Below are 19,130 nucleotides of genomic sequence, written 5' to 3'. Positions count from 1 at the left end.
CAGTACTGATACCGCATCTGAGTGTACCCCAGTCCGTTTTACTGACAGCCTGCCAGGGAGATGGGAAAACCGTATGAAGGAATTGGCTTGGGTGGGTCAGGGCTGTGACATTAGGCCTTCTTATGGTAGGGGAGAAGCAGCAGACAGGCAAGGAGGATTTAGCCTGGCCTTGCATGCAGTGTGGATGTCTTTTTTTCCCCAATCGACTGTTTCCCTCTACTGCATGTAGGTGACCAGACTAAATGGGTTCGTTGCCTCATTTGACTGCGATAACCCCACTGTTTTCAGGGTGGTTAGGTACTACCTCCAGTCAGTAGGGAAGTGAGTGAGTTTCTGAGTGTCAGAAACAGCACAGAAGTCACAAGGCTGCTGGCTTCTCCACCTACCCTCACTGCCATCAGAGTTTTTGTTTGGGACAGTCTATATCTTCCTCCTTCCACCATGGAGGAACATTTGCCTTAGTGGCAGCATGCTGGCACCATTGAATCATTCGGGGTGAGAAATCAGGATTTCAGTGAAAGTTCAACTGGTTTATAAGGGAGACACAGGATTTTCTAAGTTGTGCAGCTCTTGCAGGTGCCCTGAACAAGCAGTGACCCAGACAAACCCTGTCCCTGCCGCACAGTGTGCCAAGCAGAGGTGAGTGCATAAGAGCAGTGCAGGGCAGTGGCAGCCAAGCTGAACCCTGCCCTTGTCATCCCTGGACAATGGACTTCTTTGCCAGGGGCTAGGAAAGAGCTGGTTATTGCAGGTGGCTGCAAAGGTCCCTTCTGTACCTATTTGCCCTGTAGCCCTCAGCACTCCCTCCAGAGCACTATTGTACCTGTTCAGCCCGGTTGTAGGACCTGAGTACCCACGGCAGATAACCTCCAGGGATACCTTCTTGCTGGAAGATAGAGTTAACCAAAACAAAATGCTGCTGGGTACCATGCATCTTCTGAATTAATCATCTGAAAGAGCATATTTCTATCAACAATAAATAAAATTAGCATTGCCAACAAAATGCCTTTTCTTTTTCCTAGGGTAAAAGACATGCATGTCATTCTTGCAAAAATATTCTCTGGCCTTTGGTTTCACAGATCAAGATGTGGATTATGCCCTTAGCCATGAAAGAGATTATCTTCTCAATGTTTATGAATTCATTTTAGTCCGTAAGCATGGCCTAGTCAAGAAAATTGGAGTATGGCCATAACAAGATTCATCTATGGGTCCCTTCCAACTCAGCATATTCTGTGATTCTCTGATCTCTTCCCATGGCATCCATCTGAATGCTGGTCAGTTTACGAGTAATATATTAAAAAAAAAGGTTTCTCTAAGTGCCATTGCTACAACTTCACATTGGAAATGATACAAATATTAAGTTTGGTTTGCATTTTGCATCCCCTCTGGATGACTGATCCTGCAGGCAGGAATGACCAGCACATTGGCACATTGCCATGGGGCTGTGGGAGGCAGAGCCTGCTCCCCTACTCCACCTGCATGGCTCTGGAGGTTTCCTGTTTGCATAACTAATCTGACACTTCTGCGAGAGCACTTTGAATAAGAATGTATCACATCTTAAAGTGTAAAGTACACCACACTTTCTCCCTGAAATCATGCTAAATGGAGAGTCTTCTGTGAATTCTGATAGATGTGAGATTAGGTTCTGTGTCTGTATTTTGGGACTCTGCCCAGGCTTATTCACAATGTCTTACCTAGCTTTCTATCTTTTTCTCTTTTCTGCCCTTTTAATTTTTGCCTAGTACAGGTTTTGGTTGGCTGTGCAAGATCTCAAGAAACAACCTCTACAGGATGTAACCACCAGAGTGGAAGAAATCTGGCAAGAGTTTCTAGCTCCTGGGGCCCAAAGTGCTATCAACCTGGATTCCCACAGCTATGAGAAAACAAGCCAAAATGTCAAAGACCCAGGGAGATATACATATGAAGATGCACAGGTTTGATTTTGGTTTTATAGAACTACTATCTTTTACTGTGATATTCCACTATCACATTGTCACTGCTCACTTGTAAGTAAAGGAGATGCACAGTTTGAAGTGACTTTGAGGATATCTATTCAAGCTGGGTAAATGATATTTTCGTTGAATCTATCTGTTACAACAGGCTAATGCTCCTCTGGGAACAAATGTTCCAAAATCTACAAGTCTGCAAGGCACTACAAGCTGGAGCTATGTCTTAGAAAAAGCATAGATGAAAGAGTGCTATAAAGTTCAGTTTGTGTCTCTGTACTCCCTGTCACCAAATTCAGACATATTTACAGAATGCCTGATATCATATCAAAATCCTGGCTAATACTCTTTTTCTATCATTTATTTACTTATAGATAATTATATTCCCCCATCAAATCCCAAATGCAGCAGCTCCCTCCAACACAGCAAGAAATTTGTCCACCAGACAATGCCTTAGAGTAATGATAGGACAGTAGGCAACATAGTGTGCTTAATCCTTCCCTCCTAAGGGCCCCAGATTTTTCAGGGAAATTTTACAGATAAACCGTACAGGGAAAATGCCTTTAGGAAAATAGATAATTTGAAAAAAACTGTTACAAGCAAGGATAAAGCTGCATAACCTTCTGAGAAAGTGAAAATACAATTTTGTAATTGTTATAAAAGAAAAAGGAAGAAGGGATCATTTGACAAATATTACCAGGGACACACATAAAACATATCTTCCTCATAATCATTTTTTTCAAAGCATGTAGTAAAACTAACAGCAAATGAAAAGAATTTCTGTTCTGTTTTTTGGGGATTTTTTAATTGGCATTCAAAGGCAGTTCTTCAAAATACTCCACTAACAAAATATTTCCATCTCAGGGGAGATGTTGTGGACCACTTATACAAGGTTAGGCAATGAATTTTTCAAACCAGCATCATTTACTGTATTTTCCTGAATGCAGTCTTATTCCTTGGGGCCAGAATAGAGGGAATGTACGCAAAGTTTCAAGGAGATCCCCTGTGAATATCAAGCAACTTAAATGTCCTTTTTAAGCTGAGAAATACAGGAGTATGAAAACATTCTGGCTAAGATGTATTCTTTGCTTGGCAGTATAATGAACTCCTTACAACACCTGAAAAAAATAATGATGGCAAAATGCAGGGTTGAGCAGATAGGTGAATAATGGGGGAACTGATTAAATTGGTAAGTCGAAGTACTAAGAGTAAGAAGGATATTTAGACAATGAGTATTTAGTTAAAAGAAGACAGAGCATTTAGGCTCGAACTGATCAGTTCACAATGTAATTGCCATTCAAAGGGAAGTTGATAAAATCAAGCTGGAGCCCTTGCAGTTAAACTGCAATTTTAGATCCTTGGGTAAATTTTATTTCAGGGAATTTTTATGCTGAGAGATGTCCTCAATTCATTTGTTGTGGTTCACGGACACAGAAGTATGAGGCAAAGGTAGACCTTCAGACCCAGCTATGGTTATCTTGGAGACTTGAGTCTATGCCAAGAGAGGGTAGCACAATGGAAGGTGAGCCCAGTTACCTTCATGTGCAGTGGACTTCTGGTAACTCTCCAAGGGCCAAGCAAGCTGTTTGTGACTGCTTGATCAGATAGCTGAGAAAATCTGTCTAACAAAAGCAGGAAGAAGCAGGACACTGCTGAAGGATGTAGTGCCCTGACAGAGCTGAAGCAATATGGACTTTTACTGGCTCATCCAGGAGAGGGAACAATTTTTTTTGCACATCCACTTCATGGGACCCAATGTAGGTCACCCCAGCGCACTCTAAATCTCCCAGATACCGTCCTGGTGTCTCCCCCAGCTCACCCCTGCCACCTTGGAGGCTCTTGTCTACAAATCTGCAGCAGCTGCCTTATCTTGGCAACCTGGCACCAGGAGCCCATGGGAGCTCTCACACATCCCACATTCCTAGGGGCTCAATCAGACACAACCAGTCAAAACACTCCCAGTTGGAGAGAAAATGAGTGTTGTCCTGTCCTATGTAGCTTTAGCACAAAGAGGAAAACAACTGAAATGTCGTTGTAAATAAAGAACAAGAAAAAATTTAGTCTACTCAACAGAACATTCTTTGAATGCCTGCAACTCTGAGACACTAAGAGGAAAGAAAAATGTTAGCTGAACTAAAAAAAATAAATTGTTACTCCTGCAGTGAAAAAATAGTAGAAGGTGATGTAGCACTCTAGTCCTGATTTGAGAGACCCACAAAATGCCAGTTCTGTATAAAAAGGTCTGGAAATGAACACATTGTTGTCCTTGGGAAGGAGAAGGTGTAGCAGAGCACATTGAGGTGAGCAAATGCATTATCACAGTAAGTTGAAAACAAAGAATTGTCTGTTATCAGGTGCTTTATCATTGTGCCTTTCCATGAAAGATTTACATTGTGTTTCCAGCTACGTCTACATGGATGTGCTTCTTTGCACAACCTTGGCTGCAAGCCCCAAAAAGCTCTCCCAGATGCTGTTCAACCGTCTGGTAAGACAAGTAGTGAGAAGAAAACAGGGAGAAAAGGGGGCTCCAGGCAAACATGCCTCTCACTTCAAACCTCTTTGTCCCCAGGCCACTAATGGTCTGAAAGCAAATGGTTCCTCTGTTTAAGGAAATCTCATCTCCAAATCTCAGTCCTCAAAGGGCTCCTAATCCAAACCTGAATTTGATATGCATTTATTCTCTCAAACAGACCTCTAAGATGGATTCTTGTACCACAGAAGCAAGTGTTTGTTTTGCCATTTCCCCGTCTCAGCTTAAGATACTTGCCCTGCTGTGTGTCCCTCACTGCTGCTGCACTCTGCAGTCCTGCACCAGGTCTGTGCTTGCACAGAACTGTCTCTTGCTGTGTCTCCCACATGTGGCATTGCCCATCCCATGCCCCGCTCAAGCCGTGCCAACACGCCTGGGCTCTGAGCAGAGCATGCTGTACTGACTCAACCTGCGCTGACCTCCCCCCAACTCTCCAGTTTGTTGGTGTCCCCGATCCTCAAGCAGCACAGCACAGCTCCTAGCTCTGTCCTGATCATCAGCTCTGCCAGCTCTCTTGATCTGCAGCACCTTTTGTCATTTTAGTGCTGGGCCTCTCCAGAGGGGAGCCTACCAATTTAGCTGATTATTTTCTGCTCTTAAACAACTGTCCTCTGAGTAAAATATTATGATTATCAAACCATTTTCACTGGGGAGTAAAGCAGCTTTTAATACAAGGGGCACCATCAGGAAAGGTCAGTTCAATTAAACACTGAAGTACTTAGCAAGATGTAAGCTCCCACAGGAGTTATCAGCATCAGTGAACAACCAATGTGGGGACCCGCAATATGAAGCAGGCACTGGCAGCTCTGGAAAGTAAATAGGCTTGGGTCCATCTGAATGGCCTCTTTTGGCTAATGAAGCTGCTGACAGCCAAAGTAATTCATCTTTAACATGGAAACATAGAGCTGTGAGTGTGACAATTATGGCTTATCTGTACAACACATTATTAGTTTTTTAGCCATTCTCCCTGTACCCCCGTCAAGCATCTCCATGCCTCCCCTGAAATGTCTTTCTGCCTTCAGAAAGTCTTTAATCCTTTCCTCAGTCCCTTGGTGTTGAGAGCTAGTATCACAAGAATGCATTATGTCTCCTCATAGTAATGTTTTTTGGGACATTTATTCTGCGTTTATTGGTAGGCTTCAGACCCAGGTACTCTCGAGTAAGGTGTCTTTGGAATTGCTTTCCTGTTTTATTTATTTTTATTCTTTAATAAGTAAAATAGTTTTAGATTGACATTCCTTTACATGAACTAATCAGCTAATGTGTCTGTGAAGATGATGCAGAGAAATTCAGTTCTAATCAAGGCTCAGTTAGGGATTTTAACTGTACTTTGCAGATCCTTGGCTAATTCCAGAACAAATTTAGACTATAATGCCAAACTGCAGACAACTTAAACCAGAAATGTACCTGTCCCAGATATTAATCATGGAATAATTTGGTTTGGAATGCACCTTTAAAATTCATCTAGTCCAACTCCCTGTAATGAGCAGAGACATCTTCAACTACATCAAGTTGCTCAGAGTCCAACCTGACCTTGAATGTTTCCCAGGATGGGGCATCCACCACCTCTCTGGACAATTTGTTCCAGTGTTTCACTACCTTCATTGTAAAAAATTTCTTCCTTAAACATAATCTGAGATTTGAGATTTGGGCCCAGTTCATGCTCTCAGCTGTCCCTGGTGTTGGTTCAGTTTTTTCTGGACTGTGATAGAGATACGAGTCCTTACAGGATTCATCAGTGAGCAGTCATCTCGCATTCTGGTTTGGTCAGGAAGCTGGGAGTGTTGACAGAACTTGACAGGATCCTGTTGAATTCAAAACCAAACTCCAGGTTTAAGCAAAGATCTCTTGGAAGTGGAATGTCATTTTCTACCAAGAAGGGAAGATGAGGGGTGACTTTTCTTCTCCTGACTTTGTCTTTTCAAACATGCACAGGATGTGAAAGCAAGCATGTAGAGAGTAGTGTGTGTCTGGTGCCTATTCAGTAGGCATACAGAACTCTTTGTAAGTCTTGAGCAAAATAACAGCATGGAAGGAAAATGTGGAAATAATCGTTCATTGTGTGTCTGTATCATCTTTCATGTAAGAACTTGATGAAACATTATTCCTATTTTCTTAAAGTTTCACCCAGTCACCCCAGTTACATGCACGCCTGTAAAGGATGGTGACTAAGCATGGAGAATCAGGATAACAGCAAAGCAGCTCCGGTTGGCAGTGCAGGCAGCTAGCAAGGGAGTATGGGGCAGACCCAGGTGCTCTTCCTGGAAAGGGGGCTCAAGTCCACCTGAGCCAGTGCTGCTCAGTGCTGCTGGCACCTGCACTACAGGGAATTGAAAGCACTGCTGCACTGCATCAGTATTTATACGTGGATGGTGTGCCCAGGGTTCCTGGAAGCTTCTGACATCCTGGACCTTCCTGTGGAGGTTAGGGAGTGCACAAGGACCTGACCTTTATTCTCTTCTCCTCCTTTGCTTTGATTCTGTGGGACTGGAGGAGAAAATCTATTCTTACACTGCACTCCAGTTATCTTTGGTTTATGGTGACTCTAGAAAACACACAAAGTCTCACAGTTGTGTATTTGTTACACTTAGAAGCAAAAATGCAAGCTCCTTCCTTTGTGGATTTCACAAAACAACCTACAACCAAACAGAATCTAAAATCAAGAGCCAGAGCCCCACAAATAAAGCCAGAAGAACAATTAGGTGTCTGAAGCAAAACCAGGAAGGTGATGATGGAGGTTTATGTGGTGCGTCTGATTCTGCACAAAGCAGGAAACAAAAGACTTGAAGCAGAGATTTACATAGGAGCAGACACTGTGTTGTTACTTTCCTGTTTTGTTTTGGGGTTTTTTTGTTTTTTTTCGAAATGTACCTGTGCACCACACATCAGAACGTACTTCTTTTATCTTTTGCCTTCCATTTTAATTTGTAGTTTAGTAGTCATGTTATATGAAAAACAGCTAACATCCAGCCTTTCTGTCTCTGAAGGCATCAGAGATCAAACTGCTGTCTATGCTATGCCCTTCTGTCACACACAAGCAGAAAAAGGGCCAGGAAAAAGTCACGGGTGAGCTCTTTCCTTACACACACAGTGACGGAGGGCAGCAGATCTCTCCAAATGAAAGATCATGGGAATAGGGTGACAAGAACAGTCAGCATATTCCCACAGGACAATAGTCTGCCTGTTATTCAGGGTGCTGATCCTGCCAAGCTATCTAGAACTACATGCATGAGCATTAACAGTGCCTCAGTGTGCCTCCAAAAAATAACTTTAAATGGATTACATGGGAGAGTCTCTAGCTTGCTTAAAATAATGAATTCAGCACTCAGACTCTGGGACTTTTGTGCCAGTAGTGTGCATTGTGCTTCTTGAAAGCAAGGAACAATTGCATGTCAGATCTAGAGCAAGAACATTTCCTCTTCAGGTCAGGAAGCTGCTGATGCTATTCTGTTTCTCCCAGATAGGAAGTGAAAGTGCTTGCAAGTGCATCCTTTTCTAAGCAAGAAACCAGGACTCCAGGAGTCCAATTTTAATGGAGGATGGGGGTATGGTCCCTTCCTGCCAAACCCATGTGCTGCAGGAACAGTGTAGTCTTTAATTTTATTAAGGGGTTGTTAGCTCTTTAAGTGTTCACACTTCTAATTAAAAATTAAAACAAAAATCCTTGGGAAGATTTATCAGCAATGCATTTCGGATCTTCCTTTCTCAACCCACAGCAGGTATGAATGTGGACTGTCAGGATGGAGTTCGTTGGCAGTTATAAGATTTCGATACACATTTAGACTCCAAGAGCTTAAGCTCAACCATTTAAAGGCAATCCAAGTTGATACAGCAGCAGATATCTTACAGCCCAGATGTTGATGAGGCATGGAAAACTGTTTGTATATCCAACTCATGTTCTCTAGGTAGGCATCCAAGCAGGGCTGGTGTTCTCTATCTCAGCATAGCCACCTTTACTCAGAAGCTGTATCCTGCTTGTTTCTGTAGGGTTGTATCCTGCTCTGTCACCATCTCCTATGGGGCATAGACTGCCCAACTGCAATAGAATTTCCTTCTGCTGCATGAGGGACTCTGCATGTTCCTCTCCATGGCACAGTTAATCTTTTTGGCAGGATTTTCTACAGAGAAAACAAAGAGGAAGCAGCAGACAGCCTGCAAGTGTCAGGGTGTTGACCAAAAGGTTAAGTAGTTACATCTCATAACTGTATCACAGCATGCATAGGAGTGAAAAACTCCATCTTTGTTGCTGCAACTCCTACATATTGTATTGTTTGGAAAAGAAATGCCGGTCTCCCAAATGCTACAGGAGGTTGCCCCCTCCCCCCAGCCAAAACCTTTTCACTTGGGCTTTTTGCCAGTAGCCAGGATTTGGCCCATATTGAGAGAATCAGCCTCTCAGCCACGATCATTGTTCTCAAAACCTAAAGCTGCTCATATGGTGTTAGACTCCCGGCAGCCCACTCTTGTCTCCCAGGATAGCCCTTGCTATATTTAGGACTAAATCCTCCTGCAGTACCAGGCTGACCCCTTAACTGCATGGCGCTCAACAACCCTTTGCTTCTAGTCCTCTGCACTGCGTCTGCCGTGGAGCCCCAGCAGCTCTACCCTCCCATTTGTGTGTTTGAAGATGTGAAGCAAACCAGTTGTCTCATCAATTTACAGAGGAGCCATAGCTAAATTTATGTGTTATTTTATCAATGCGCTTTTCCACGAAAGATTTACACTGCGTTTCCAACTATGTATCTACAGGGCTAAACAAAGGATTTCTGTGTATTACTCAAAATGAGCTCTCATTGCTTACAGTTATCCCGCTTGCTCAGGTTCTTTTTACTATGTTCCTGTGCCTTCAGCCCAGTGTAATTTCATTTGTGGCCTGAAAAGAGGTTTTATGCTTTTTAGTTTAACAGGGAGGTTAGTCTATATTACAGTATAATTATTCATCTTTTTTTTTCTTTAGTAGCAGAAGCATCTTGGTTGAGTATAAAGAAAAGGCACCAGCTAAAACTGTGGATGTAAATTATCGTGTCCCTTAAATACTTGAGAGTGGAAAAAAAGATATTGCTCAGATTTTCCAGAGCAATTCGTGCTTAGGCCAAGACCCTTATGTGCCTTTTACCAACCTGAAGCATTTCTTTTCCAAACTGTAAATTAAGGAAAACCTTGCACTGTCGCAGCAGTCAGAGTGCCCAGTCACCCTGGTCCTGCTAGATGGCAGCACTGCCGGGTAGCAGAGAGGCTCCAGGACAGGAGGTCGTCCTGGTTAATGCAGGCAGGCAGCTCAAAACAGGCAGTACGGTATTTTTGAGAAGAGTGAAATCCTAAATGCAGGAACCAGAATAAGCAGATCCAAAAGCATTCTTAGTGGGGATTTGGAGACATTAAGGGGAATTGGAATAAAACAAATGTGTTTCCCTGCCTCCTCCCCCCACCCCTGGTGTTTTCCCATCAAGTTCAGTCAGGACAAATATGAAGGTCTCTTCTGCACTTACTCATTGCTTGCCTCATCTCAGCTGTGCCTACTTTGGCTTCCAGAGCTGGTGCAGCAATTTTTCCTGCTTTCTCTAACGTACATTTTAGTACCATCAGTTAGGCTAAATGCAGTTTATCATAATTGCTCCTAAAAAGTGTTGCATTCAGTTGTGGCACAAGTAACTGCTAGAGAGTCTCCTTTCCTTTCTTTGGCTTTTTGGAAGATCCTGGTTGTGGTGTGGTCAGGGGTCCTGGTGGTCAGACAGGATTCCTGAGGATGAGCTAGGAACAGTACAACACAGTGAACAGGACATGTCTCCAACAACCCTTGTATTGTAGGTGTTGCTGACTGCAGTGTGCACGTGTGCTGGCACGGGTTAACCTCAGCTCATCTGCCACAGATGTCTGTGCAGAGTGGAGGTGCCAACAGACAGGCACTAGGCTGCTGCCAAATCTAATTGGAAGGTGCAGCAGTCGCACACCATGTGCTCAGAAAAACATCTTCCTGTTTTCTCCTTACTCACGTCCTCTTTGTGCTATAGAGACAACTCTTCCAAAAGTCAACCCCAGGCAGGTTCTCAGCTGGCATCTGTTGCCATCCTTTCCAGCAAAGAACACAAGGCCTTCACTCAGACACCAGTCTCTCATGTGTGAATCTGCAGTAAATTCCTTCCCAGTGCCCAGCATACAGGTAGAACAACCATTAACATTCATTGCAGTATGCTGTAATTTATTTAGTTGTTTAATCTACTGCTTTACATTGCTTGTGGGCTTTTCTTCTAATGGATTTGTCTGACATGCTGCAAATCTCCCTTGCAGTTGGCCAGAGGGGCAGCTCCTGGTGCCTGCATGCTTGCAATACAAAGGAGTCTCCAAATCAGCTCTTACTAGTTAATACCAGTTGTTGATGACGGGGTGAATGAGTACTATAAACAATCCAAAAGATGTTAGTGGGATAGCTACTGCAAGATGGTTTATGACCAGTTTGCAAACGGCAAAGTGAACCCTTGGAGCTAAAGTGAATCTCAACAGCTATCTAACCTTAGTGTAAACCCTCCAGAATGAGCTAAAAATCATAGAGTAGAACCATAGAATCATTAAAGTTGGAAAATACCTTTAAGGTCATTCAGTCTAACCTTTGACCGATAACCACCATGACAACTAAATCATAGCACTAAGTGCCATGTCCATTCATTTCTTGAACACTTCCTGGGATACTGACTCCACCATCTCCCTGAGTAGCCCATTCCAATGCTTAACCACCCTTTCAGTGAAAAAATTCTTCCTGATGTCCATTCTGAACATCCCTTGGTGCAGCTTGAGGCTGTTTCCTCTTGTCCTGTCATTGGTTGCCTGGGAGAAGAGGCCAATCCACATCTTGCTACAGCCTCCTTTCAGGTAGTTGTAGAGAGTGATAGGGTCTTCCCTGAACCTCCATTTCTTCAGGTTAAACAACCCCAGCTCACTCAGCCGCTTCTCATATGACTTACTCTCTCTACCCTTCACCGGTTTCATTGCCCTTCTCTGGACGCACTCCAGCACCTCAATGTTGTAGTGAGGGGCTCAAAACTGACACAGGACTCGAGATGCAACCTCACCAGTGCCAAGTACAAAGGGACAATCACTTCCCTGGTCCTGCTGGCCACACTATTTCTGATACAGGCCATGATGCCATTGGCCTTCTTGGCCACCTGGGCACACTGCTGGCTTGTGTTCAGCTGACTGTTGACCAGCACCCACAGGTCTTTTTCCAGCCTCTCTTCCCCAAGCCTGTAGCACTGCATGGGGCTGTTGTGACTGAAGTGCAGGACTTGGCACTTCACCTTACTGCACCTCATACAATTGGCCTTGACCCATCTATCCAACCTGTCCAGATCCCTGTGTAGAGCCTTCATACTCCCACCCAATCTGGTGTCATCTCTGAACGGACTGAGGGTGCACTCAATCCCCTCATCTAGATCATCAATAAAGACATTTAACAGGGCTGGCCCTAGTACTGAGCCCTGGCTGACTCCACTCGTGACCGGCCACCAATTGGATGTGACTCCATTCACCACCACTCTGGGCCCAGCCATCTAGCCAGTGTTTAGCCCAGAAAGAATGCACCTTTCCAAGGCATGGGCTGCCAGCTTCTCTAGGAGAATGCTGTGGGAGACAGTATTGAAGGCTTCACTGAAGTCCAGGTAGACTACATCCATAGCTTTTCCCTCATCCACTAGGAAGGTCACCTGGTCATAAAAGCAAATCAGCTTGGTGAGGCAGGACCTGCTTTTTTTGTACCCGTGCTGGCTAACCCTGATCCTTTGCTTGTCCTGTACATACTGTATGATGGCACTCCAGATGAACTGTTTCATAAATGTGCTAAATGGGAAACCTGTGCTTGAAGTGAGCAAAGAAATTGCCATTTCCTCTTATTCCCCCTCATCATCTAAAGCTTGCAGCTGTCTTTAAGCACAAACAGGGAAAAATTTATATCAGCAAGTTCAAATTTAAGGGCTTTCTGGAATCTAGCTGCTATTCAGAGTTCAAGAGAAAATTGTGCTTGGCTTTCACAACTTCCAAATGTCCCAAGCCTGTCACAAAATGTCTTGGTGGGTAAGATACAGGTGTGATTAGGAATGGTTTGTTTAACCAACAATTCTCTTCTTGTCTCATATACATGACTCAGAGGGAAGAACCAAGATTTTCTGCTAAAAAGAAACATTCTTAAGAGAGAACATGATTCCTGGGATCTACCAGGCACTTTGGGCAAGTCAGATGTTTGGGGTATTTTTATTATCAGGTTTTTTCCCACATTTTTCTTGAGTGTTCCCAAGGTCTTGCTTATCTGGCAGCAGTGCCCTCCCCAAGGTTATTGTGCTTTGACTGCGAGGGGGAAGAGAGACCTGAGATCACATAGCAGCATATTGATTTGAAGCAGGTGCAGCTTTGAGACAGTTTCTGCTATCTCAACCACCTCCCACATTCCCGTCTGGATTGCAAACTTTCTTTATTTTTTCCTCCCCCTTTCCCCTCTCATCAGGAAAAATTTACAAAGCTTGTCCTTCATCTCTTTCCAAAGGTAAAGCTTGTGGAAGGAAAATAGTCAGGAGATGTGGAACCTCATGAGGGTTTATTTCCCTGCACTTAAAGCTGTCAGCTGTCAGGGGTGGGATTTCCTCTTGGTTTCTCATAAGCGTAGAAAGTAATTTTTTTGTGATTTACCTGGTTGGTTCCTTTGTTTTCTAGAAGGGACAACATTTTCCCCTTTAAAATGTACTGTTTGTTCTCCTTTATATCATGCAATGGTGATGGCATGTGAAATGGTTATGCTGTCTGAAGTATAACTCTCATGATAGAAGACTAGGTATAGAGAATATGCTTGACAGAGCTGGACAGCCCTCAGCACTACTGCTATTTCTTCCCACTATGCAGGAGATGTGATTAGGGTGCATAAAACACAAAAGGGATCTGCCTTTTTCTTAAGAAGAGATGCAAGTAGATCCCATTGCCTCTGTTGACTTGGTTCAAGAACTGGGAAACAACAGTCATGGGGGTGTTTGACAACAAACCTGCACTGCTTGAAGGAGTCTTGTAAAGAGAAGTGTTTGCTTCCTGGAGATGAAATACACTGTACTTACAAAAGCAAGTCCTTATGTCACCCTCCATGTTAGACTGACATTTCCAAACATACATCTGTTGTCGCAGGGGAACATCAGTCCAGCCAGCACTCATCAACAGCACGTTGGGTGAGGGACCGAGTGACCAGTCAGCTCAGAAAGCCAGCTCACCAGGGCTTGCTCTCACATGTCAAGTCAGTCCCTGTCTCCACGTGCAGCTGCCACTGCAGTGGCCTGAGATGGCAGCTTGCTGCTCAGAAATAGCTGGCAAGGCTGCAGGGGAGACCAGTGGGACACATGATGCCTGTCAACTCCTGGCTAAATCTTGACAGACTTATTTTTTCTGCTTTTTATCTGACTTTATAAGCTACCCTTGGTAGCTTGATGGTTTAATAGATCACTTGGGCAATTCTGTTAGATGATTGTCTTAAATTCTTGGTTTTGCAACATGACTCCCTAAAGGATTGCTGTCTCAAGGCTAGAGCAGGGACCTTCAAGTCCAAGCCCTATTTGGGAAGTGGTATCCAGCAATGGCTGGGAGAGGCTACACTGCCTAGATGAAGTGTTTCTCCTGCTCTTGTGCAGATGGGGCACAGGAATTTCCCATGGCACTTGTAAAGAAGTGATGCAGTGGTAATTCTGGCCAGACTGCTTGCAGTGCAAGTAATGTCCAGAGCTGCAGCTGCACTTTTAAAAATTATACAAGTAGTGCATTTACTTTGTGTATTCAGGGAACCAGCAATACTGAGCTCATTACCATGTAAAAAATGTTACAAAATGGAAAGTTATTTCAGCGTAAGGCTGGAAAGGCTCAGATTTCTTGCCAGCAGTGTCAGGTATGTCAGGGAGATCATGCATGTGTATTAAGTGCATCGCTAGAGTTGGTGGCGCACTGGGAAATCTCAGTCTTTAATGAGAGTGTCCTTCCTTTCCATCATGTGATGAAAAGGTGGAACAAAAGCAGTTCCTCAGTAAAATAAAAAGTGAAAGACCAGTGGGTTGCAATGATCCAAAGTGAGCTAAAAATCCATAATAGAGGAGGACAAGCCAATTTGCATAAGTTGCACAGAGCAACTATATCCAAACCTGCACCTTTGTTGATAAACTCATTGCTTGGACTTCCACTGAATATGGCCAGTTGCGAGACCTCCAGTAGCTTTCAATGTATTTATGAAATGAGGAGCTGCTAAACCCTAGCTGTAGGTTCTCCCTAGAAAGTTGCAGATTCTAGAAAGTATAGCAGTAAATAGCTTGGTGGCAAAGAACAGGGTAGGCTAAATATTAAAACAAATGTCACAGCCACTGGCATTTCCCATCCTGCAGCTAGATTTGTTGTGTAAGTGGGCTCAACACACACTGCAGCCACAATTTTAGCAGAAATCTTTATGGTGCAGTCTCAGTGGGAATTTTGGCTGCAGCAATGTAAGCTGTCCTGTACTGTTGCAAATTGGAAGGCAATCTTTGCTGACCTGAGCAACTGACTCAGACTTCCAATAGGTGCTTCAGAAATGCAGTGTTGTGTATCATTCCTGCCTCCAGTCCAGAGCTTCTTCAAAGCAAGCCCTTTGAATTCTTACAATTAAGCACTAAAGTTTGCTTCTGAAGCTATGCATATCCCTCCTTTTCCTATGCCCAACCTTCTTCCTTCATTAGCATTCAAAGCCTGTTCCAAGATGTGAAAAGCAGAGAAAATGCTTCAAACCAATTAGCCAACTGCAGTGGCAGTGTGGCTGTGGTGGTGCAATAGTCCTGTTTCAGGGAAGGGCTTCAGTTACGAAGTCACCTTGTGGTTTATTTCATCTCGGGATTGAATCAATTTTTTCCCATTCTCACCACCAGATACTGAGTTTATACTGTTTTAAGGTCAAATACATGAAGTTGTCTTGACATGAGCAAGAATGATAGTTGTCACTGGCATGCAGGCAGGTTGTATGGCCAGCCTGGTGTGTTCTCCTTTGCCTCTGTCTGTCTGGCAATGAAAGCTGTATGTTATTTTCTAAATATGTTGTCACTGTGTTTCGGAGCAGACCCAGTTGTCTGACCATGGGGAAAGAAACCATTTCAAGTCCAAAGACAGTAAAAAAATTAATCACGTCTAGCAAAAGGTTAATAAAAATACCCCTGTCACCCACCAACCCCACAGCACCTCAGCCCCACAGCACCTTCCTGCCCACCTCAGCACCCCCTCCCACCAGCACTCTCCATGTGCTGGCTGCTGCAATGAGGACCACTAAGAGAAAGAAGGCTCTGGAGACCCCTCAGGCCCTTTACTGTTGATGGGCTACCCCACTTACTCATCAGTCTCCTTGTGGTCCTGAAAAATCACATAGTTAGGCAGGGGCTTTTCACCAGTAATTATAAAGAACTCATTAGGAGGACATGGAGTCTCCTTGGAAACCTTAAGAAATAACAGTACAGGTAAACTGGTTGGGTTTAAATCAACTGAGTCCTGAGTTTCTGCTAGTTGAAGTATTTAGGAGGGAACTGATGTTGAGAATCCTTATTCACACCAGAGAAATATAAACCTTTTGACAACCATATCCACGATGTGTATTATTTTCCCTTCTCTTGTCTTAGGGCATACTTGGCTCATGGTATCCTGCATAAATAGAACAAATGTCCCACAGCTGGATGTGAAATCTTATGGCAATTCTGTACGTGAGGAGTGTGAAACTGTGCCCTCCCATGTGTTTTTTTCTGAAGCAAGAAGGGTGACATTTGCTAAATGGCTTTATATGAGTGTTTCTATTGCAAAATCTTGCGCTGTCCTTCAGTTAGCTAGTGCTGCACAAATGAGGATCTGTCAAGACTAAAAGCAAGTATGGAAATTAACCAGTAAAAATTGTTCCACGCCAGGTTGTAGCTCAAAGGATACATTTATGCTGTGTCGTAGGAAAACCAGTGGCAGTTATGCCCCTCTTAGGACTACACCGAATAGTGTAAGAAAGCTGAATTAAGCAGTTCTTCTGTGTATAGACAGGTCATTGCTAATTACCCATGTTGGTGAAGATAAGGGAATTCTGCTTGGCTTGTTAACACACTGAAATAAGCTGTGCGACTTCTGTCTGGTTTGGTTCTTCTAAAGTTTCATGTACAATGGCTTTAGGATAGGAGAGAATATTTCATGTTGTATAAGTCAGTATAGATAAAACTGCTCATTAACTCTGTAAAAGTGCTTCCTTGGGCAAAGTCTAAGAGAAATGCCCAGGATGCCTGTTTTTCTCTTGAGTTCCTTTTGTGTGTTCTGAGTCATTATTTGGTCAAAGTATTTTGATTTTATTTTCTTTGTGTTTGGGATAATATCTATTACAAAACTAGGCATAACTAGGAGAAGAGCTGACTGTGTTAAGGGATTCTCAGCAGGAAAGTAAAACTAAGGAAGGAAATTAGAAAAGGGTATGTGTTAAGTTTTGCTGCAATGAAACACTACTTTGTAAGTTTGAATATACACATACTAGGTTCTCTTAGAGCAAACTGATAACAGGAGTTAGACTTGCTAGGAGAAGAAAGAACCCAAAAGAGAAACTCACCCAATGTAAGATGTAGCCATCCACATCTGAGCTAGTCATGTAACCTCCTGCACAGTCACCAGAGGTATGGGCTTTTTCAGGATATTAGCAGGTTTGCTTGCTTAAATACATGTCTTAAGTGGAGATGAAATGTGTCTCAAGTATCAGTTCCTTTCTGTAAAGAGGGGGGGAATGCTGGGTGATAGTCCAGGTATCTAGGAGTGGTAAAATGAAACCTAATCTATGGGACAGTTTCTGGTGTTTATTTCTTCCTTCTAGAGGCATCCCAGTAGCTTCAGACAGGCTAGGCACCTGCTTATAATCTGGAGACTTAAGAGAGTTGCAGTCTTTGCAGAATAACACTGATTATCAAATAATGTGTGCCAGCTTTTGGGGTGAGGGCCATCTCTTTGTCTGGTGTTTATACAGCCCTAGGCACAGCAGGATCCTGCCCCGGGATGGACCTCCCGTACACTACCACAGCACAGATAATCAATAATAGCAGCCTTACTTAGAACTTTGATCAGTCTCTCTTCCTTCTAATTTGCTGTGTTTTAAATCTCTGTGATGTCTAAATGAGGTTTGATAACAATTCTCTGTCTCTCATTTCCTCCCGTCCCACAGGAGCACATTTACAAGCTGATGAAGAGTGACAGCTATGCGCGCTTCCTCCGTTCCAGTGCTTACCAGGACTTACTGCTGGCGAAGAAGAAGGTATCTGTTGGAAAGGACACGCTTGCATCTCTTAGCACCTCTTGATTCTCACCTGCTGCTTGCTGCTAGTGTGAAAATGAAAATACTGTTTCCTTTTTTTTTTCTTAAAGAAGGGAATTGAGCACTTTTGTCTTCTTCACTGGGGGCACAGGGTATGGCATCCATGTGCACAGCCTCAGCACGAGTTTTGGGGAAAATATGGTGACCCAAGGTAAAAATAATATTGAAAGGTGTTTGTCTTGCACAGTTGTCTCCGAAACTCAATGTAGGCAATTAAAATTGTATTGCCTCTTTCTCATGGAAAAGATGGTGTGTGGTATGAGAAGCAGAACCCATCAATCTATTCATTACTGGTGCAAAATTCACCCATTAAGGTTTTCACCTGCCTAGCCTCACCATGTGATATTTCCTTTGGATGCCTTACCTATAAATTCCTCTTCAGGGATTTCCATACTCCTGTTCTCCCTTTCCCTTGCTTTTGCCTGCCTAGAGATGTTTCATTTTCCTCAGAGACAGGAAATAATTACAACACATGTAGTAATCAAGAATTCCAACCACATTGTCTCACAGGAGATCTGGATTTGAGCTCTTCTTAACCTTTTAGTATCTGCATGAGTTCTGCCAGCACCGTGATTCTGTCAGGAGCCCCCAGATTAGGGCAACAAAGGAGTGATTACAGTTACAACTCCTGTCCCTGTGCCTCTTCTTTCTAAGAGGTCTGGGAGATAAGCTACTGATCTCTGCATTTGTGACTGTGCTCAAATGCTTCCTGCACTTCCTGACTAATTTCCATAGGTCTGTGTGTCTGTCTGTGTGCATGTGCATGCCATGTACATGTGTATGTGTCCCACTTACATTTGGCTTCCAGGACCCTATGTAAACTGAGTCCTGACTCCTGCAGCCTGAGTGTGTGGTTTCCCGTCACCATCTTCCCTGCTGTTTTTCTGCTGCATTCTCTGTGTGCTGCCAAATTACATTGCATCGACACAATACAATGAAATCCCAGTGGTATTTTTGTCCTGGTTGTCATTGTGTGCCCTAAAAGCATGCATATGGTGACAAAAGGAGACAAGTCTCTCTGTCTGCTGTGCCAGAACTACTGGAAGGTGGTTAGGGGAAGTTAGTGGAGGGCAGCAATCAGCCTTCTGTTTCAAAATGTCTGGTCTATGACAGCATAAGCCAGTGCAGGTTAGACCTGACTTAGAGTTCAGAAGCTGTAGGGAAAGAAGGAAGTATAAGGCAAAGTCTTCTGATGGTATAAAGCATAAAAAGCTCTGCCGTCTTCCTACCCCTAGCAGTTTGTGGTTCCCCTCACCATTGAACACATGAGGATTTGAGTGCCTGAAAGCCAGGAGAGTTTTCT

The 19,130-nt window shown here is 43.5% G+C and overlaps 1 protein-coding gene across 4 annotated transcripts in view; it reads left to right on the top strand.

Moving 5' to 3' along the window:
* RGS6 (regulator of G protein signaling 6) overlaps positions 1–19,130 on the top strand; it is a 265,417-nt gene that overhangs the window by 222,323 nt on the left and 23,964 nt on the right. For all 4 annotated transcript variants that reach the window (XM_018082734.1, XM_008927554.2, XM_018082732.1 and 1 more), the window contains 2 exons: positions 1,748–1,934; positions 17,678–17,767. In XM_018082734.1, the coding sequence (XP_017938223.1) occupies positions 1,748–1,934; positions 17,678–17,767 (277 nt within the window). The remainder of the gene's footprint in view (positions 1–1,747; positions 1,935–17,677; positions 17,768–19,130) is intronic.

The sequence above is a fragment of the Manacus vitellinus genome, unplaced genomic scaffold (assembly GCF_001715985.3).
Source record: "Manacus vitellinus isolate BGI_N305 unplaced genomic scaffold, ASM171598v3 scaffold_6_pilon, whole genome shotgun sequence".
NCBI classification, from domain to species: Eukaryota; Metazoa; Chordata; class Aves; order Passeriformes; family Pipridae; genus Manacus; species Manacus vitellinus.
Note: the sequence above shows the minus strand (reverse complement) of the source record. Positions and strands in the feature narration are given on the sequence as shown.